The following is a 22,566-nucleotide window of genomic DNA, read 5'->3' as shown; positions in this document are numbered from 1 at the left end:
TAAACGGACACATTTTATGATGTAGGCCGAAAATGAGCTTCCCCTCATTATAAGACCAGCAGCCGCCACTGTTCAACATATAGCACAGCATCTAAAAAACAGTGAAACAGTGGTTTGTGTGTTTCAGGGGTGTTTGTACAGAACAAATATTTATGGTTCATTTCGAACGCACAGAAGCAGAAATCATAAGGATTGTTCAATAAATGACTTAAAGCCTGAAATATTTGAGTAACAGGGGTCAAGCTCGAGTCTTTCTGTTGAAAATCAATATACTGACAGTATCCAGATTGATAGAGCTGAGCCCTCAGATGTTTTAAGTGCAGAGGACTTGGGTGATGCAAGCTATGATGTTCAAAATTTAAATGACTTGCCAAATAATGTCGAACTAAAAGTTGCCTCTCTCTTACTGAAGCTAGAACATATTTATCTTTTTTCTAGTGTGGCTGTTGATGAACTTTTACAAGAGTTTGACTATTTAATAAGCACTGCTTCTGTCCCTTTTGTCCATCAAACTATAGCTCAGCACTTAAAAAATGGCAACTGTTAAGTCGATGAAACTGTTCTGCAGGACCTAGCATCTACCCCTTTGTAAGTCCAATCCAATTACAGCTTCTTTTGGTGGTCAGGGCCATCTTTCCACTGCCTGGAAGAGAAAGACTTATTACAAAAAACATTTTAAAACTGTAGAATCTATACAATTTGTTCTTGACCCCCAAACCAGAAAATCATTTCAGTACATTTCTATATTACAATCTTTGAAACAGATCTTAAGTTGTCAAACTGTTTTGGATAAAGCAATAAATTTGAGATATCCCCATCAAATTCAGTCTGATAAAATTCAGTATAACTGCTTTTTTGATGGTATTAATTACAAAGAAAATAAGCAGTTGTCAAAGGAGTGTGCTATTTCACTTATTTTGTATGTAGATGATTTTGAAATCTGCAATCCCCTCGGCACCTCAAAAAAAAAAACATAAAATCTGTGGAGTGTATTGGACTTTGAGGAACTTACCTGCTAGTTGTCACTCATTGCTGTCTAATATATATTTAGCTGCACTTATTCATAGGGAGGATGTTAAGAACTATGGTTTTGATACTGTATTGAAGCCCTTAGTAGATGACCTTATCACACTAGAACAGGAATGCCATGGTTACGGCCCGCGGGCCGGACCCGGCCCGATTGAACATCACATCCGGCCCATGGGTTGATATGGGAGAGCATTTTTTTTTAAATTTAATGTTTTATTTATTTTATTTTATTTTATTTTTAAATCTAATGTTTTACTTTTATTTAAATCTGCCTGGTGTGACTTTGAGCATGGAGCGGGAGACAAACAGCGCAGTGAGCCCCCCCCCCCTCTTTGTGAGAGCTAAAGTGAGCTCTGTACCAGTGAAGGAGACATCGGCCATCCCTAAGCTTAAAAAGCTTGCACAAAACTTTTGATCAGCACTCAGCATTTGTTTATTGTTGTTGTTCATTTAAACTAGTATGCACAGAGAGCGTGAGGGGGCGGGCGAGAGAGAGAGAGAGAGCAAGTGTGAGAGCTAAAGTGAGCTCTGCGGTCTTGGCCATTAGGTAATATGTTGTCAAATATGTTTAAACTTAAATAAACTAGCCTACCTATACAGTAGTTATGTCTTGTTGTATTAGTTTGTCCTGGTATTGATGTGATGCGCGTCCTTGAATAATGCGCAAATAGATATTCAAATAGTTTGAATATATGTGTTTTTTAGAGGGAATATTCGAACATCATTTTTGAGCAGTTTTGACAACCCTAGCATGGATAGGACAATGTTACGTTTTCAGAGGTTACTGTAACTTGCTTTAGGCATCTATGTAATTGTAGGCCTCCTTGTGAGGCTATTGTGGTGCCAATGCAATTTCTTTTTGATGTGTAGGCCTTAATGAATAATTTCAAACAGTGATGTTGAGTCAGTGTTTGGTTTTTTCAGTTCGAAAGTGTAATTCGGCCCGCTGAGGTCTCACGTGAAAAAAATCTGGCCCCCTGACCAATTTCACCCTGGCATCCCTGCATTAGAACAACAAGGACTGTTTATTGCCAAGTTGGGGTAAACTGTGAAAGGCATTGTTCATTGTGTAGCAGCAGACAATCTTGGGGCTCACGGTATTGCAGGTTTCGTGCAAAATCTTTCAGGTAAATTTGTCTGCAGATTTTGTACTGCTGAAAATGTAGACATACAAACAAAAGCTATTGAAGAAAATTCATTGGATACTTATTTTGGTGTAAAAATGTGTGCTGTCAGAAAATTTGTCATATTTCAGTGTGAAACAGAGTTTTCCCTCAGATATAGCTCATGATCTCTTTGAGGGAATTATCCCTATTGAGATTGCTCTTTGTCTTGATGTGTTCATTTCCAAAAAATATTTTACACTAGCAAATTTGAATGAAGCAATAACAGCATTTCCATTTAAGTGGACTGATAAGACAAACCGTCCGTATCCTGTGCCTGTCACCTACACTACTAAGAGAACAACTGGAGGAAATGCCCATGAGTATTGGAGTCTATTGAGATTTCTTCCTCTCTTGATTGGCCCCAGAGTTTCCTCAAACGAACCAGCGTGGCAAGTGCTCTGTGATTTAAAGGACATTGTAGAACATGTTGTTGCTACTTTTCACACTGAGGACTCGATTTCTTATCTGAACTTCAAGATATCTGAACACCAGGCAATATTCCAGGAAGTTTTCCCCCATGAAAGAATTCAACCCAAACATCATTACTTGGAGCATTATCCACAGCTGATCCGCCAGTTTGGCCCCCTTGTAGCACTATGGACTATGAGATTCGAGGCAAAACATGGCTTCTTCAAAAGAGTAATCCATCATACAAACTGTTACAAAAATGTGTTGCATTCATTAGCTCAAAGGCACCAATTTCAGACTGCATATACTCTGCACATGTGTAGCTTTTCGAAGCCATCTGTGGACGTTACTGATGTTTCGACTCTTCCCCTTGATGTTTTGAATAAGGATATTGCACTGGAAGTGAAACAGATATGGACACTGTGAACCTTGCAAAAAACGTGTCCTACAACGGCTTCAACTACAGGACTGGAATGGTGTTGGCCCATGGGTCTCTGGCTGGACTTCCAGAGTTCTGTGAAATACTTCAAATGATTGTGCTACAAGAGACACTAATTTTCATTGTCAAAATATTGGATGCCTGGTACCTGGAACATTATCGAGCCTTCGACTTGGTCTTATCTACTGCTAGAGAACTAAAGCTTGTTGGGGTGCATGAGCTGAAATCCCTACCCTCCGGCTCACTACATCATTGGTGGATGGCGCCTCAACTCTCTCGGATAAGATACATACATGCATAAGTTTGTATGGCTGTGTTGTTGGAAATGTGGGAGAAATTTTCAAACTTTTTAAACTTGCTTTTCTTTTATCAATGTCTATTTAATTGTCAGGCAATGCACCCTTTTCTTAAAAATGGCCACTTTTAATCGCTCGTGATCTAATTTATTTATGATAAACTAGGCAGAACTTTTAAAGTATGTTATACAAATGTGATAGACTAACTGAATAACTGAAATAGCTGAATATCTTTACATTTACAATATGAAGTATGCATCAGAGATTGACCTAAATGGTTCCCTATGAAGTTGTGAAATATAAGGCAGTGCTCTGCACGCTCCCAGTTTGTAAAAGCAGAGCATAGTGATGGCACAGAAGCAGTGTGATAAACTGTTGTGGATAGGGCCAACAACAGAAAGTATTTTAAGGTTAGGGTTTAGGGTTAAAAATAGTCAATATCAGTTAAAGTGTACTACATATTTAGAATATTGTCAGTGCTTCACCTTGGTGATCTGTGGTGTAATAGAGTACACAGCAGGCACAGTTCTGCTCATGTGCAAGAATATATAAGTTCTATGGATGAAAACAACTGGTTGACAACACATTGATTATTTCAGGTGGGAGCTCTTTCACAAGGCTAAAATATCTCTTGTTGTTGGCCTCATCCACAGCAGTTTATCATTCTGCTTCTGTGCCAGCACTTACAAATTGTCCCTTTAAACAAATGCTAGGAATTTCCTTAAATGTACATTCAGTGTGTAATTTTGCTTTTGCAGCTCTCCCTTTTCACAATTCTGGTAAAAAAAACTATGAATCAATGACTTTGTGAACATGAATTAGTTGTAGGTTATATCCAATTTTGTACTACAACTAATACTACTGCTTTTTTCTTGTTTTTACTAGATCCGTTTGGATGGGCTGACTTGACAGTGAAAAGGCCAGCCAAGTTGCATGTAATTCTGAATCCTGATGACACCAGGAAGCTCATTCTACCTGATGGAATTCCAGAGACAATTGAGCAGCTTATGAATGAAGTCAGAAACGTGTGTGGGTTAAATGGGAATTTTAGACTGCAGTACCAAGACAAGGACTTTGGAGATGCACTAGTGAACCTGACATTTACGGCTGAACTTGAGGATTAGGCAACCGTCAAGGTCATCCCAATAGCTGATGATAGCAGCCAAGAGGTTATTCTCACTTTCTGTGATGGCTTTGCATCTACTCAATCAGATGATACAGAGGTCTTGTCCACACCCTCCAGCTCTGCCTCTACAAGAACCCAGATGTGGCCAAGAGAGTTTCTGATTCCAACATTCTCTTATGACACTGAACTGCAGTTAGAAAGAGGAAATGCAGCGTACAGGTCAAACATGACGAGGTTGACACTGCGTCTAAAACCAATGTCAGATATTCTGGAAAAGGTCACTGAAGACATCTACAAGTACAAAGGCTACCCACAAGATTCTGACTTCAATGACATTGCTGAAGCATTAATTAAGAAGCACCCATGCCTCTCTGAACCTGGTTTATACAACGACTGCTACGGGTGGAAGCAGCAGCTGAAGACAAAAATGGGCAACTCCCGAACTCAACTAAAGCACAGCGGTTGTGCTGAATTCCTTGCAAATTCACTCAAGTCAAAAGCCCCGGAGGATGCATTGCCAGCAAAAAAATTAAAAAGACAGAGGAGAGGAGAAGGCAACCACATACCCGACATTCCAACTGGAGAGACCCCAGACAACTTGGAAAATGAGAGACTGTCACTTTTAAGTGAAGTGAAGAGGCGGAACAATCGCACAGTGATAAAAGATAAAATGGCAAAGACATTTTCACTACGAAGATATGAAGTTGTGGGAAAGGGAACTGGAGTGGAAGAGTTGAAAGAGAGATGGCCTGCATTGTTCACAATGGATGAGGTAAGTAACTTTTTCAAATCAATGGCAATAGATCAGTGGTGGTCTGTAAAGTAGCCTAAATGATACTATCCACTGTCAGTACCTGATTTGTACCTTAGGTTAAACCCTGGAGTCGCTTGCGTGAACAGTCCACCATTACGGACTGAGGCTGAACTTGGACAAACCTGATAAAGCTGAGAGCCTGTTTTACTCTTGCTGCTGGGCTGTACATCTGCACCTTTTACAAGCACCTGATCCTTGGGATATTGTTGGATATAATGGGTGTAATGGATATTGAAATGTGTTTGGAAATGTAAAATTAAACTGCAAGAATAGCTGTTAACAATGCTCCGATAATCAGTTTTTAATTTATAACATAGTTAAATTGCTCTTGACTTTATCAAGTTTGTCGAGTTAAGCTTCTGTTCATAATGGCAGACAATTCTGGGGTTTGACCAAAAGTACCAATCCGGTCCTGACATCCCCTATCGTAAGAAACTTGCTAAGAAACTGAGCCAAATCAATTCAAAGTGCATGTTTTGGCCCCTAATGCACACCACATACACCACACAGTTGTAATGTTATATATAATGTAATAACATTTACATGTGCTATTTTGTTTTTTAAAGATCTGTGCTGAATTCATGAGAATAACAACTGTTCCACTTGAACCGCGATTCCTGGCTTCCTTGGATAAGCACCACAGAAAGCTGATTGAGATCATCAGAAACAAGGGAAGAGCTGTCAGAGAGAAGACTCGGGATATTCTTAAAGTTCTTGATCAGGTAATGTACTTGCCCAATACATCAAAATTTGCCTTATATCACATAAATAGTGACATTGTAAATAGAAGCAAAAAGTTTCATTTTTACAACACATTTGACCTTTTAACTTGTTTGCTCAAAACTTTTATAAATCACAACTGTAACTCCAAGTGCCTACAGTTTGCATCTTCAGTCAAGTTACAAAATTGGACTTAATTTTACATTATGGGTGTGTTTGTGCTCTCACCTGTAGAGCCTCGAGGTGAATCTAAAACGAGAATGCCTGCTGAAGGGCCTTATTGTGTACCTTGGGGAAGATGTGGACAAACTCTTCATGGAGTATTTGGTAAGTATATGTATTGATCACTTAAGCTTTAGACAAAATTAAACAATAAATATTGTAACTTGCTCAGATACTGCAATGTATGTGCACTGGCTTCCTAACTAGATGTAATGTCACAAATTATGCTCATAGGCCCACCCCTTAAAATTGGATTTTGACCAGCTGAGAAACTTTTCACTCAGAGCAGATGAATGTGAAAACAACCTTCTTTGTCAGACATCATCACACCATTGTTTTATTTGCAATGAAGTCAAGTCTTTGCTATGAGAAAATATTTGAAGGAGCCACTGTTAACCATCACCTGGATAAGTTATTAAATTTTCACATTACTAGAATTGCAATTTGACTCTCTTTGTTAGTTTAGACTTGATTAGGAGGATTGTTTGTGTAGACATTTTTATCTTGGTTAATCAGACACTGGTTTCATCTGAATAACTTCATATCTTATCTTTTATCAGGTTGGTCAGAAGGATGAAGCAGAACAAGAGCTAGAGCGGTGTACCATAGCAGTGTTTGTCATCAGGGAGGAGAAAGATCTTCCACACCCACCATGTGACATTGGGATTGTTATTGAAGGTGTGCGAGTCCTCAATGAGTTGCCATCACTTGCAGATGGATGTGCCATGTTATTTGGCCTCATCTATGCTCTAAACCTGAGCCATCCAAGTGAGTTCAAACACACTTTTGATGCACTGCAGAAAGTATTCATGGAGGTGGAACCTATTAAGTTGGACTAAACTGAAAATATTAAGTTATAACAACTTAAAAATAACAGTGTATGTTCTTTAAAATTAATTTTCTTTTTACTTTGAATCAATGTAAATTTTTGCCTTTGGCAAAATAAATAATTTTGATTGATATTAAATCAAAATTTATGGTTTCAACCAAATCAGAAATGTAATTTGAGAAAAACTAATAAATTTAGGTGTAACAAATTACATCCATTTTTTTTAAGTTGATCCAAAGTATCACTTTTTTCAGTGCAGGAGGAAGTTTGCCATGTAAAAATAGCTGTTTATATTGTAACCATGACAACAAAGACCATGTAACGTTGAGGAAGTTCTTATTTTAACCCAAATCACCATCTATTACATGATGGCTATTATAGTAACCATGGCAGCAGAGTTAGGCAGGCTGATGTCGGTACAGTCCACGTGTTTATTATTGTAACCATGACAACCGAGGTCCAGTATGCATGCTGTCGTAGGATACATTCCTATTGTTTGTATCAGAGGGTTTAAAAAACGACCTATATGGTTGTTCAGGTTGGAGGAGTTGTTAGTCTTCGTTTTTTGAGAAATCAGGTTTTGTCACTTCAGCTTGACGAATGAGCCTTCACTACCCTGCTGGAGAACAGTTGTGAAGTCACGCTTCAGACAAGGGGAAGAGCCTAGGTGCACAGCGAGACGAAGGCCTTGGCCTTTAGCAGGAACTGGAAATATTAGCTTTATTTAAATGCCTCTGGATATTAAGGGAGTCTAATAACTATAATTATGTATAAGCAGTAAAGATAGATTCTTTGGTTGCAATAAAACTTGACAATATTCCCATTTGTCAACAGAAGGAAGAGATGATGTGACATCGCACTGAACAATGTGATTATAACCATAAAGGTTCCACAAATCTTGAGAATAAGTATTTGCTTCCTTTCTGAAAGAGAGATCGAAATCAAAAATGTCTGTGTTGTTTACACAGTGTCATGATCTGCCCTTGAAATTACCCTTTGTTTGATATTACTTCCCTTGTGTGTCTGTTGGATGTTTTAATTCCTGTCTTTGTCTAGTTTCCCGCTTTTGTGATTGTCTACGCCGCCATAATATACTTCACCTGTTCCCAGTTATTCTTGCCTTGCTTTGGGTATTTGTCAATGTTTGCTATCCCTAACTAGACCTGCAGGCAGGTATCAATGGAGTCCAAGTCCCCGAACCATCCGCACCCAGTGGCCTGTCAAGGCGATGCAAGTCGGACCTGGAGCCAATGCAAGTGTCAGGTTGAGAAATAGACTAAATAAAGATGGTCATAGCCTCTGTGACATCACCCACAGGTTTCTGAAGAGCAATTTTGAAGCTCAGAGTGAGCTGCTCCACCATCGCCATCTTGGCAGTGCCTGACTCCGCCCCTAACTCAGAGCTAATCCAAAAAGGGTCAAAGAGGAGGGGCATGTGTGGAGCCAAGACTTCTGTGGGAAGCATACCTCACCCACCTGTCACTCAAAGGGGCCACACGCTTAATTTAGCATAACTTAACACCTTAATAAAATGTAACCAGGTGAGTTATATTAACAGTTGTCATGAAGGAGGAAATTAGCTCTAGAGACCAAAGCTGTTTTTGTACCAGGCTGTAAACATGTTTATTTCTGCTGTAAAGTTGGACATTTTAACATGGGAGTCTATGGGGATTGACTCACTGTTGGAGCCAGATCAGATGGTCATTAGAGGAACTGCAGGATTTAGCACTTCGGTTTTGGCTTCATTTTTCAGCATTGGCGGTTGATGTTTGGGTTGAGAGCAGCACAGATATTGGAAAACATTCAAGCAAGGTTGGAATGGTGTCAAACTTTGTGTGTAAGCGCCACCTAAACGACTCTCACTCGTGATCATGAGAGGACAAATAGTCGATGATAACGTGCAAAGTTTCATGCAAATTGCACGTACAGCCAAATAGTAGTTTTAAAAATTACCTGAGGGTATTTCGTGATTTTTCAACAAATTGCCACTGATTGGTGCCAAATGTTGCAAATGAACCAGAACCCCTAAGAATCTGAGTGATTACAATAGGGTCCCCAGCACCGCTGGTATTGGGAGCCACTCTGCTTTGCATGTGTGGCTCCATCCCCATTCAGCTAATGAATGCTAATAACTCCAGCAGCAACAAAAAATATAAATGATAGCCACTGGTATCAGACAGAACAACAGAAACACTTTCTTCCAGACATTACAGCCGCTGTCCTGCACAAATATTGGAACCAAGTATTCAGAGCAGACTGAACCCTGGAGCAATTTAACATAATATTCCACCTCACGTTCCGGAACTCTGGCAACATTTCACATGTACAACAGCATACAAATGAGAGAAAATCACAAAAAGCATAATATGTCCTGTTTAAAGTCTTTGTTTAAAGACAACCTGTCAGATGGCTTCACTGCAGGCAGCAAACAAACAGCTGCTCCTTCTATATGCTACAAATATCTAGGCTTTCCTGAGTTGAACAAATAAGCTGCAATCCATCACCAGCACTCTAAAAGAAAAGGAGCTGTTTAGCTTTTTTCCCCCTCATGCTGGATTAATTCAATAAAGCCTTGTAAAGGCTGCTGAAAAGCTTCTTTATTTGCTCTTAAATAAGATGATGTCCAAGGCCTGAGCCATTCCGCCTCACCGAAAAGTGTTGTTTCTGATTGGAAATGCTGTAGGTCTGTGAGTCTGACTCAGTGAGAAAATCTTACAAGGTCATAAAAAAAGTTCTCCAGTCAGACAGTCTAAATACAAGCAGTAAATAAAACATTAATGTCTAGGACAATAAAAAAAAAGTACTTCAGGGATATTTTTAAAAATGGTGACAGCAACTGAAGAACACATTTATTTTTCAGCTTCATCTGTTCTGTTAAATACCTCTCCTCCCACATGGAGGAGGTTTTCTTATTTATGTGTTTTCTCTTAAATTGAATCTTTACAGCAATTGCTGCCACTCTCTGTAGTTGCATTACAGGATTTATCAATCAGAAATGTTTTTACTGGCTACAGTCCAAACTAAAAACAGATCCTGCAGCTTCATTCTACAGATCTTTGCCTTTATCCTAATCTGGGTGTAATATGTAAGACTCATGCCCCTTAGCCACTGGTCTGGTGTGGCCCGCCCCTTTTTAGAAATGCTGCTGGACCCGGTTTAGTTTGAAAACTCCAGAGTTGTGTTGTAATGTGGAAGAAACAGAGACTTTTTGAAACTATAATGAAGACACCCATGTTTGCTCCCTGATTGGTTCTTATCAGTCACAACTACCAGTGGTGCACAACATGATAAAAATTACAAGTGTTACTGACCTTGTTGTCTTTGCTAGCAGCTGTTGTTCAGTTAAATTCTGTATTTTAATGCTACAACCAGAGACCGTTGAGAAAAGTTTGACATGTTTTGACATGAACGAGCAATCACGACCACGCCCACTTAGGAGACAGGAAGTGTAAACCATGTCTTACCATTGACTCTGACTGTAATGCATCTTTTGTTATAGAGGATCTTTGCTACAGGTGTCTTTGCTGTTACTCATTCGTGCTATTTTATGCAACTAACCAACTGCAGAGGAGACGATCTACTTCCTGTTTCGACCGGGACGCCCATTGCTCAGTGCACATCAGTGGTCACGTGATATGTTATATCATGTGATAAGTTTTGAAATACGCTTTCTACCATTGAAAAGTGTTCTCTGTGGATTATTCACAGTCATTGGGACACTGTCTCTGGAAAGACATGTTTCTGTAATTAAATGACATTTTTGATGAATGTGCGCAGCAGAAATGGAAATCCATTCACCTCTATTGTGTTATGATGGAGGCAGAGATCACAGAGACAGACCAGACCAAACCAAAACTGTTTGCATGGCTACAAACCACTAGAAGAGTAAAAATATATTTGGTGTAAAAATATGTTTTGGGTGAAGCGCCCCTTTAATTACATGTTTGAATAGGTTTATTGTAATTATTATTATAATCACAGGCAGTGTGGTCACTTAAACTCATCAACAACTGAAACCTTCCCGCAGGATAAATCTCATTAGCGCTGCTGCAATTATATTATATTAATAGGCAACTATTTAGACAATCAATTTTTGGTAAGACTTTATAATAACGTTCATAAGACATTTATAAGCCCTTAGTTAATGATGAAGTAATCATTCCCAAAACACTGATATACATTTGTAGATGATTAGTAAGTGCTGTGTTAACATATAACAAATGTGTAAGTCATCTGCAAACTTTTATTAAATCATGAAACAATCATTAACAAATCATTAGTAAATGATTAATAAGTAGTTAGTTGATATATTATGAATCACTTGTAAGTTGTTCAGAGATTTGATATTTCACTAGTCTGTTGTAAGTCTATAATAATGGGATCTCTATACGCACTGGTTATTCAAATGATGTACAAGTAATTATTAATGCTCAGTATGTAATTTGTTGATGTATCATTAACGGCTTGTAAGTTAGCACATTACAAATACGAAAAACAATTATGATGGAGCTATTTTAAATGAATACTAAATGATTTGTCTTTCAGTGAACAGACATTTATACATGATTACATGTGTATTTAACACTGACCAGGTGGGTCAGAGTCAAATACACTGACCGGTCACCACAGAGACTTGGATTCTGTGTAGAGTGGATGGGATATGGCCATAAAGTCAACAATGATTATTAGTTGCAGCCCTAAATCTCATCATGTATCCCTGGTGTCTGTGACATGAAGACATGAAGAACAAACCGCATCATGGAGAGAGAGTCAGAGAGAGAGAGGGAGAGAGAGAGAGTGAAAAACTACATTCTGCTGGTGGTGAACATTTTAGTTAATCTTGGTTCAGCAGTCACGGAGCATTAAGACCAGCATCAAGTGGTGCAGAAGAATTAATACAGAGGATGAAGCCAGACTAGAGGCGGATCCAGTGGGACCTAAAGGTCCACAGAGGAACTACATCTGGCAGCACTGCATTTCCCAGTGTTTCCGCGGTAAGGGAGAGCAGAGATGGTTGTAACATTTTTGACATGTCTGTCTGTATCTTTTAAATCAGTGAAAAGTCCAAATTTAACACAAACTGGTTCCACGTGTCTGTGTTAAATGCTGTAGCTACACAAACAGAACATGTCTGTGGTTTAAACACAAGGAGTGAAATGTTAGAATTGACTTCATGCTTAGTTGGAACATATCCTGAGCTGAGATGTAACATCATGATGTAAGGATATTTGATACTGAGATTTTTATTCAACACTTATATGACCCTGTGTGTGTGTGTGTTAGTTACTGTCATACATAGTAGTGATAAGAATGTGAAGAATTTCAATAAAACTGAACAAAATGTTCACCAGCTTCAACAAATGAACGTGTGTGTGCGTGCGTGCGTGCGTGTGCGTGTGTGTGTGTGTGTGTGTGTGTGTAACCCAGACTCTTGTATGAACTAAAGTAACTTACAGCTAACAGCTAAAAGTTTAGCACTGACAACATGAAGACTCAGACTGTCCTGAAGAGCACCATGAACAGATAAGACACTGCACAGAAAGGCCTCTGGCAGAGGACCCGAGCTCGAGGGAGGATTTTAATCAATGAAGTAGAAAGAAATTCAGAATGAGTTTTTTCCTTCTAAAAGAGTGTGAGTGTGTGTGTGTGTGTGTGTGTGTGTGTGTGTATCACAAGGAGCTCCTTTCTCATATGAGGAGTGAGTAAGGACTAAACTGAGCAGGTATAGAGTGAATCGTGGTTTTTAACTTGTTCCTAATTGGAGAAATTGGACGTGTTACATATGACCCATGTTACAACCATCCCCGGTCTCCCCTAATGTTCACTCAGCGTTCACATCTGGACCACACAACTGCAGTAACAGGTTCACACTCTCTGACTGGACTCTGGGTCTCATGTTGTTTTAGCTCGAAGTCACTCACTCACACACATGAACTCCTACCTTCACCGCGTCTATGTGCGTGACATTGTTGAACATCATGTCGTTCACGGTCACTATCTGGTCCCCGACCCTCAGTCCCTCTCTCTCTGCCGATGATCCCGGTTCCACGAGGGACACGTAGATCCCCACGCCGTGCTCCGACCCACCGCGGATGCTGAAGCCAAGACCCTCATGGCTCCTGGAGCGCGTCAGGGTGACTTTGCGGACCTCTCCAAATAAGCCCTCAAGAAACTGCGGGGCCATGGAAGCGCACAGCTCTGCCGCGGCGCTGAACCCATCCGGACAGCCCGAAGGAAGAGGCTGTTCGTGGATGGAACTGACATAATTTTGCAGAGCTGAGTCACCCTCTTGTCCAAAGCCCTCCGCGCTGCCGTTGCTGGGAAGCAGGTCCGTCTTTAGGTAGAGCCCCTCGGACGTGTACTGGTCGAACAGCAGCTGGTCGGACCTCGGGATGACCAGGCGCAACATGGGCAACAGCTGTCGTTTCTCGGCCGTGTTGAGAATCACGTTGAGAGTTTGGACCAAGTCGAAGACGTTGCGCTTTGCGTGGTAAACATTCAGGCAGTGGATGAAGTGCTCTCTCTCCAGGTCGCTGAGCAGCAGGTTGAGAGTGTTGTGGAGCCTCCGGACGTTTGCCGAGAGCGCACGGCCGCCGGAGCCGGCCGAGTTCAGCGATGTGTTGAGCGACACTCGCTCCAGATCAGCGTTCATCCTACAACATAACGGGGAAACGGTGCATCTCACAGGACGGACTGGGCACCTGGCAAAGCGCTGCTCAAGTCGATTCTCCCACTTGAAAGCAAAACGTGAAACAACTCAACGCGCATCGGGCAACTTCAACAGGTAACCGGAGATAAACGCGCGTAGCGCCGCGCGCACGGTGTGTCCGCCGGTAACAAACTATGTCCCAGTGGATGCGCGCATTTTTTCGCTGTCCGGTTGTATTTTTCACTCCTTCACCAGGTCGAGCCGCAGCGATTCAAACGTCCCGTGTAATGTCAGAAACCCGGCGGGTTGAAGTCCGTGGGAAGCTTTCTTTATTACTGTAAAGCAAACAACTGTGCCGGATAATAACCGCTGCTGTCCACCACGTTCACTCTGGCCACAAACTCCGGAGTCTGTTGCGTTTCTACGGCGGAACGAACGATGTGCGCAACCCGCTGGGTGAGCTGAATTAAAAGCTCTCAGACCCTCTGTGTATAGGAAATGACGCAGGTGTGTGTGTGTGTGTGTGTGTGTGTGTGTGTGTGTGTGTGCGTGCGTGTGTGTGTGTGTGTGCCTGTGTACGTGTTGCTTAGAAACTGACAATACTATTCACTGTTATTTAATGATCATGTTTGGCTGATGTCATTCACTGTGGAGTGGAACAGGAATGACAGTTAAACTACAAACAACTTAGAACGTCAGAATTCACACATTTTATTTGACTGTTTCCTGAACAGAAGCAGGAGGATCAGCTCGGGACAGGGTCATTCATCTGGACAGAGCATGTGAACCTCTGCTCCGGCTTCATCTTCAAACTGTTTTGCTACTGGGCGCAATGGCGGTAGGTGTCTGCCTGTCAGCCTTTAAGCTGATCAAGCTGCATTATAGCAAATACTTCCCTGAGACTCCTTGTCATAACTGTAGCCTACAGCTATTTTTAAACAGCCTAGCTATTTATAGAAGCCGAGTCTTCCTCCTCATGGCGGTAACGAGCTCCCTCTGTCTGGACACTCGCGTAAGGAGAGTCCCTGGAAACATTCCTGCCACACCAAGATGCTGCTGAGGAGACGAGCTCCAGACAGAGAGCCCAGTGGGCCCCACGCTTTGAGGAGGTGTTCGGTCAATGCTGTTTAACACAAAACTTATATAGACTCATCAAGTCATCATTCCCCCCACGAGACCGCCGCACAATGATCCTGCTGCCACCTACTGTCCTCCATTTGTTTGTCTCCTGTCATGTTTTTTTCCAAATATGTTTTTTATCGTGAACAACTGATAAATAAGAAATGTACAAGTTGAAAAAGAGTATTCCTCACTACCATCTCACCCAAACCTTCATCAGTCCTTAACTTTCACCCCAGTCAGCAACTCAGCGCTGTCAGACGTTTCCAACAATATAGACTTATTCAACAGAAATGACAGTCTGACATACAAACAATGTCTGAATCAGTACAACAGGAAAAATATTTAGGCAAAGAAAGTTTGTTGTTTTTGTATGTTCTTCACATAAGCAATTCTATAAATAGATTGAAACGTTTAAAAGAAACAATGAATGAAAAATTAGAAACAATGTGCAGCAGGTTATTATGACCCTAGTGGTCGTAGTAATTACGTCAGGAGCAAAGGGAAAAGTGGGTGACATAGTATAAAGAGAGACCAAGTCCACGTCAGGAGGAGGTTTTGGTGGGTGGATGACAAAAGATTGTCTGATGTTGAGTAAGTACTTATTTTAACCCAAATCAACATCTTTTCCTAAACCTAACCAAGCCATGCCCGTTATAGTAACCATGGCGACTAAGTTGACCCATGGTAGGTAGGCCTCTCTTGGTACAGTCGGTGTGTTTATTATTGTAGATAATGTTGTGGAGAGGATGGTTGGTATTGTCCAAGATGGCCTCCATCTTACATTACATGCATCTCTCCACAACACTCCTGAGTGAGTCCAGACTCCTGCCAAGAACAGACCCAGCCTTTTTGACCAGCTCCAGTCTCCTTGTGTTCATGTCTGACATGCTGCTGCCCCAGCAGACTGCAGCATTAAAGATACACTGGCCACCACTGACTGATAAAACATGTGCAGCATTTCACTGCAGACGTCAAAGGACCTGAGCCTCCTGAGGATAAAGAGCCGGCTCCGCCCCTTCAGGTAGATGGCATCTGTGTTCAGGGACCGGTCCAGTTTACTGTCCAGGTGCACACCTAGGTATTTATAAGTGTGCACCACCTCACTGTCCTTCCCTTGAATGTTGACTGGCTGAAGGACCTAGACATGCGAAAGTCCATGACCATCTCCTTGGTCTTGAGGTGTTCAGAAGGAGGCAGTTCTTGTTGCTCCATTCACTGAAGGCCATCGTCAGATCCCTGTACTCCTCTTCCTGCCTGTTCCTGATACGCGCCACAATAGCTGTGTCATCCGAGTATTTCTGGATGTGGCAGGACTCAGAGTTGTATTGTAGTAGCCATGACAACCAAGGTCCAGTACACCTGCCGCCATAGGGCGCTATTTTAGGAGACACACCTATGGGTCGTATCACACCTGTTGTCCAGGTTGTGAGATTGGTTGGGAAATGATAAATAGGCTACTGTTAAATGCACAATATGTAATTTTCTGCCACTAGGAGTCTCTCAATCAAATCAATAATAAATACATAGTATGACATAGTATGGGATTATTATCCCACAGAGGTCTCCTCCTCTCCAAATCAAACCAGCTGATTAAATCCCATAAAAACACTAAATAAAGCAGTTTCACAATAAAAGTCAGTGTTTCTACCAAACTGTTCGTCAGACACAAGATGTGTTGGAGGGGCTAGCAGCCGAGCTGTTGCTAACGTTTGCTCAGCTTGTTTCTTAACTTAAAGTGATAGTTCGAGTTATTTGATGCGAGGTTGTGTGAGGTACTTATCTTAAATCAGTGTATTACCTGCAGTAGTTTGGGACCGGCACCAGACCATGTAGGGGTACCAGCCCAGAAGCTGAGCGCTGAGCTGCTGTGGACGGGGTTGCCGTCAAACAGCCTTTCCTTTGGGAACAGTTAAAACTAGCTGTATAATATATCATTTAAAGCAAGACTATATCATTTTTGATGGGTATGTTACAACAACTCCTCCAACCCGAACAACCCCCTGATACGACCCATAAAAGTGTCTCCTCCAAAGTATTGGACAAATTTCTGAGCAGATGGTGGTGCTACATGAATTATTACATGTCATCCAGTTGGGCAAAGGAATTTTTCTACTAATGCAATCTATGTGATAGATTTCACTCAAAGCCACAAATGTCAACCTCATTGTGGTGCTTGATGAAATGTAATGGGCATCACCAAACTCAGTGGGATTCATCATCTGGGGACCATGAATATCTGACAATATTTGATCTCAATCCATTAGCTTTCTGCGCTTACACTAGATATACTGTATGTGGAAACCCAAATATTAATCTGAAAATACATATCTGTCAGTGATGCGCACATCTGCTCTGATGTCATCTAAATCCACACATATGCATAAATTATCCACCCGCCAGCCACACAAGCAAATTATTTTCCACGACGTAGAGACTCGCACCCCTGATCTCACACCACCATGATTTCTCAGTAGGATACTTCATTTGATGATATCGTGACATTTCTACTGAAATAGGCTGGGTTTAAATAAACATTCTGTCATTTAAAGTAAAAGCTCTCCTTGTTTGGTAAAATGAAAATGGCAGCAGGTATTATCACAAAAGCCTGAGTTTAAATTCTGACTGTCGCTGCTGCCTCCTGAACACAAACAGTTTAAAAGCTCAAAAAAGGAAGTTTAAAATATGTTCACATTTCAGAGAATGTAGTTAATGTTTTCCTGACACATTACATATTATTTCGCCCACATGCAGCCTGTCCACTGTTAATCACAATTTAATTCTTATGGCCCAGCCCACCCAAACCATGGATTAACCACAGTGCCAGCAGATATGACTGCAATCCCTGTATCACCAATGCCTATTGCTTTGGTCTGGATGTGGAGACAGCTGATCATAACACTGGCTCTGCCTTTTTTGTCTTGCATTGTAATGCCCCATACCATAGAAGGGCCAGGTTAATTATAAAAATTAGGGTGGTTTGTATCAGTTAAAGCATTATGTCCCAGATTTATCACAGTGTGTCATATTAATTGTGTCACCTCTGACTGAATGAGGACAGAAATTACTTAACACGTCAATATATGTATGTATGTAGGCACTGACATGCATTTCATTATTATTCAGTCAGAGCCAAAGCCAGGGATGTAACCTGAAATTAGTCTGAGTGGTTGAGGGATACGACCATGAGACGGTAATTCTAGTTTTCCACTGTCTGTCGTACTAAAGTCAAAAGAGGTAACTACTTGATTTAGATTAGATTAGATTAACTTTATTAATCCCACAACTGGGAAATTCATTTACCACAGCAGAAAGTAAACATCTATAGAATAAACATCTATGGAAATATACATCAAATATACACCAATATACACCAATAAATACAACATACACAATACACATGATATGTACATGAAAAAGTGCAAGTTTGCACATGGTCAGGAAGAGCAGGAGTTGTGGAGTCTGACAGCTGCTGGAATGAAGGACCTGCGGAACCTCTCCTTCTTACAGCGAGGATGTAAAAGTCTGCTGCTGAAGAAGCTACTCAGAGACCCTACAGTGTCATGCAGAGGGTGAGAGTTATTGTTCATGATGGATGTCAGCTTAGCTAACATCCTCCTGTCACCTACTTCCTGAATGGAGTCTAGGGGGGCAGCCCAGGACAGAGCTCGCTTTCCGGATTAGTTTGTTGAGCCTCTGCCTATCCCTGTCAGTGCTGCCCCCTCTCCAGCAGACCACAGGAAGTAGATGGCTGAGGCCACCACAGAGTCGTAGAAGGTCCTGAGGAGAGCCCCACACACACCAAAGGACCTCAGTCTCCTCAGCAGGTGAAGGCGACTCTGACCCTTCTTGTAGAGAGCGTGGGTGTTGGTGGACCAGTCCAGTTTGTTGTTGAGGTGAACCCCCAGGGACTTGTAGTTCTCCACCACCTCGATGTCCAGTTCCTGGATGTTCACTGGTGTGAAGTGGGATGTCTTCCGCCTGGAGTTCACAATCTTCTCCTTTGTCTTGCTGGCATTAAGCTGAAGCTGGTTGATCTTGCACCAGCTGACAAAGTCCCTGATGACTGTCCTGTATTCCAGGAGAGTCATATTGTGAGACTCGATGACTTGCTGTTGATGAGGCTATAGTGAGCTCACTGATAAAACATCCCTACACTGTGCCCAGTGATTAGCTTCCAATAGGATTAAGAAATATGGCAAACTATACAACAATAATACAATGTAAATTTGAGTTCCACCTGAGATCTCTTCATATTGTTTATAACGTTGTGGCTCTCCCTTGATTGTCTGATGTACTAGAACATTATGGACTGTTTCATAGATATATTGGCGCTACAGGATTTTTGTGTCTTGATTTGTCAAGTATTGAATTCACTGGATAAGCCTGGTTATTTACTATATGATAGTGATATGATATACAAAAGCATAGTATCTCGGAGCCCACTGATGCCTTCCATATTCTCCCGTGATGTCCTGATCTCGCAAATCCAGCTGTCTCTTAAGGTGGTGCTGTTGCTTTAGTCTGAATCTGTGGGATAATCACGCTCCCTCACTTCAATAGAACAGATGGAAATTGATGAAAAACAAATTATTAAATAAAGTCCCCTGAAATAAATAAAAGTGTTACATATATGAATAAAAAATGTATTTTTTTATTTATTCATTTATAGAACTATTTATTTATTTATTAACTCATCTATATATTTATATTTACATATATTTATATATTTATTACTTAATTTATTTCAGGATTTACTTAATAGCTGTATTTATTTATTTATTTATTCATTTAATATTGTTTAAAATGGCATTCCATAGTTAAGGTCCACTAAAGAGAAATAGTAATATTTATTATATGCTTTAGAATAAGGCAGAACAGGGACAGGCAGTATTATGTGCACGCAGTACTCACTGTAGTAAATCTGGGTTTGAAGTGCACATTTTGCTCTCTTTCAGTCATCCCGCTGGGCTCTGTAGATTCCAGGTATAAAGTGGGTAAAAAGTAGAGAACATCTACAGCCTTGAACATTTTATAACCCCAAGTAATAAATATCCATCTTTATCAACAGACCTCCCACAGACAGTGGGACTTCTTACACTTACAGAGCTGTGTTAAAGGACTTAAATTAAGTGGAGTAGGTGAGTGAGGTTTTATCTTGAGACAACAACATTAATCCACTCCCTCTCTAAGTTAAAACTCACACTGACTCACCAGCAGAGCCACCTGTCTGTCTTCTTATCCAACAGTTCACAATGCTCAACATTAAGAAAACAATCTTCAGGAAACATGGAGAGTCTACAGTGAGAGAGATGTAAAGTCCGAACATTGTCTTATAAGAAAGGACAAAGAACAATTACTGCAGTTCACAAATGAGCAAATCAAGATGGTGGTGATTGCAAAACTCATTAAGTTTAAAAACTAAAAATAACTTCATTGGAGGTTCACCTGCATTGTGGTCCTTGAACAATTTCAGACCAAACTGAGCCACACACTGCAGCACAGAGAAAATCAGACAAACCCCTTTGAGGCAAATGTCTTGCTTTTTAAAGCTGCACTAATTATTATTTTTTGTATCAAAGGAATTAAATGACTATGTGTACTGTGAAAAATGTCATTTGTTATGATGGACTCACAGAATTATCATCAACTCTGCTGTTCCTGAATTCTCCTGGGCTGTTTAGCCTCTTTAGCTCATTGTTTTAGTTTTCTGACCTGCAAACTCTGCTGTCATCACCACTTCCCAAAAGCAGGCAGCTATTTGCAGCAATGAAAATACATTATGGTCCCAGTCCAGACTGTTCTGGTCTGTGGTTCCCTGATGGTGGAATGAGCTACTGAGTGCTATCGGAGCAGGACGTCCCTCTCTATCTTCAAGAATTTCTTGAGGACTCATCTCTTCCGAGAGCACCTTCCTAAAACCCTAACCTGTCTACCCAGCACTTACTATGCACTTTTGATGCACACTGACCAGACAATTGACTTTTGGCACACAGAGTCTCTTAGTCTCTTATCAGCAGTTTCTCATGGCTTGCTGTGGCCGCCGTTCGCCTTGTGTGTCTCGTGTGTCAGTCCTCTTTAGTCCAGCTCGCTACTGCATTAAAAAGGGGAAGAGACTCATTGACAGTCATGATCAATCACCTGGCACTGCTCTCATCAGCTCTCTCCACACTGCACACTCTTTCTCCTGCAGCCAGCTGCGTGCCGACCATGCCCATCTCCACACACCTATTAAACAGATGTAGGAGTTAATATCCTAAAGGAGTTTTTTAAATCGAAAACAACTGGACTAGGTTATTTGTCTGGGAAGACGTTTCACCTCTCATCCAAGAGGCTTCATCAGTTCATGTACGCATCTGACCAGGCTATGACCTGGACAAATGAGAATATACACAGGCGTAGGAGTTAATACTTACACCCAGGTTTCCTACTGCACTGAAGCTTACTGAAGTTCTTCACTTGCAGGATGCTTTGGATAAAAGCATCTCCCAAATGATCAAATGTAAATGTAAATGAAATTGAACAGACCAGGAAGCTGATGACCTATTACCTGCTAATGACTTTTTGCATTTTCTCTCTTACAATTAAATGACACCATCTGAAGCCGTTTTCTCATGGAAGTCTCGGACGATGTCTGAAGAACCAGGTTGAGACGTTGTCTGGAGTTTCCCTTTCACACATGCAACACACAACATGAGATTCTCCGTGTCAGATGCATTCTCTCCTTCATTAAATACTCCATTTGGTTTAAGTGAGGGGGTGGCACCCCTGTAGAGCATGCAGGAGGCAAAACATTATCAACACGCCCACTCACTAAACCTACTCTATTCATACACTGGCACTGGCATTACACAGACTTTGTAGTAGGGAGCTGGCAGGTCCAAATCAGTTTAATTTCCGCTCCAACTGACTCGGGCATTTGCGTTCTCACATACAGCACCTCTGGATAACGTCAAGATAAGTTTAGAGCTGCAGTGCATGTGTGAATGCACAACAAGAATATCTTGAGAACCAGGTTGGTCTCTAGGGACTGGCGCTTTCCTGGTTCTATTCATATCTGAATTAAAGAACACAACGTGTTGCATGCAGTATTCCTATATCTTCCTGATCCAAGGTCCTAAACAGTGTTCCACAGGGATCGGTACTTGAATCACTTTTGTTCTGTGTGTACCTGTTGTCCATGGGTTACATATCAAAGTCACATATCAAATATATTACAAGAACTCCTCTCCCAAGAGTAAGCGTGTGACTACATGGGCAACATAGACTGTAAATAAAGATGGACGTAGCCATAAAGATGACGTCACCCACAGGTTTCTGAAGAGTGGTTTTGAAGCTCAGTGTGAGCTGTAGTCACCAACTTGGCAGTGTCTGACTCTGTCAAACTCCCGGCTAATCCAAAAATGGGTAAAGAGGAGGTCCGCTTTGTGGCAAGGTTATGCTCAACCAATTGTCACTCAAAGAGGCCATGCCCTCAAACATGCAGAACTTTCCGACTTAATGAAAATGTAAACGAGTGAGTTATATAAAAATGTACCCCCTGTACAGGTGTCATGAAGGATGAAATTAGTTCTAGAGACCAAAACAGTTTTTTGTACCAGGCTGTAAACATGTTTATTTCTGCTGTAAAGTTCGACATCTTAACATGAAAGTTTATTTGTTTGGGAGTTGGGAGAAGGACAGCCATCTCTATAACTTTCCATCAATCAGGCCGTGATGCTAGAGCTGCTAGACAGAAGTCATTTTGAC

General features: G+C 41.1%; 2 protein-coding genes across 3 annotated transcripts in view; one reads left to right on the top strand and one right to left on the bottom strand.

Moving 5' to 3' along the window:
• whrnb (whirlin b) overlaps window positions 1–14,122 on the bottom strand; it is a 77,354-nt gene extending 63,232 nt beyond the window's left edge. For both annotated transcript variants that reach the window (XM_087171646.1, XM_023397640.2), the window contains exon 1: window positions 12,991–14,122. In XM_087171646.1, the coding sequence (XP_087027772.1) occupies window positions 12,991–13,701 (711 nt within the window). In that variant the 5' untranslated portion in view covers window positions 13,702–14,122. The remainder of the gene's footprint in view (window positions 1–12,990) is intronic.
• LOC147817139 (uncharacterized) lies at window positions 4,691–7,059 on the top strand. Its single transcript, XM_087171596.1, has 4 exons — window positions 4,691–5,236; window positions 5,845–6,000; window positions 6,233–6,325; window positions 6,781–7,059. Exons 1-4 carry the CDS (start codon window positions 4,691–4,693, stop codon window positions 7,057–7,059), a joined length of 1,074 nt encoding a protein of 357 aa, XP_087027722.1.
• Window positions 14,123–22,566: the final 8,444 nt, after the last annotated feature.

Source organism: Seriola lalandi, unplaced genomic scaffold, assembly GCF_002814215.2.
Source record: "Seriola lalandi dorsalis isolate HSWRI2012SDOR001 ecotype SW California unplaced genomic scaffold, Sedor1 jcf7180002054883, whole genome shotgun sequence".
NCBI classification, from domain to species: domain Eukaryota; kingdom Metazoa; phylum Chordata; class Actinopteri; order Carangiformes; family Carangidae; genus Seriola; species Seriola lalandi.
The sequence above is the reverse complement of the archived record's forward strand: the minus strand, read 5'-3'. Positions and strand labels throughout refer to the sequence as shown.

Bases quoted from the DNA above. Each gene is read 5' to 3' on its own strand.
- LOC147817139 (XM_087171596.1), top strand. From the start codon at position 4,691: ATGACGAGGTTGACACTGCGTCTAAAACCAATGTCAGATATTCTGGAA. The intron at 5,237-5,844 runs GTAAGTAACTTT...TGTTTTTTAAAG, and splicing joins CATTGTTCACAATGGATGAG to ATCTGTGCTGAATTCATGAG. The intron at 6,326-6,780 runs GTAAGTATATGT...ATCTTTTATCAG, and splicing joins AACTCTTCATGGAGTATTTG to GTTGGTCAGAAGGATGAAGC.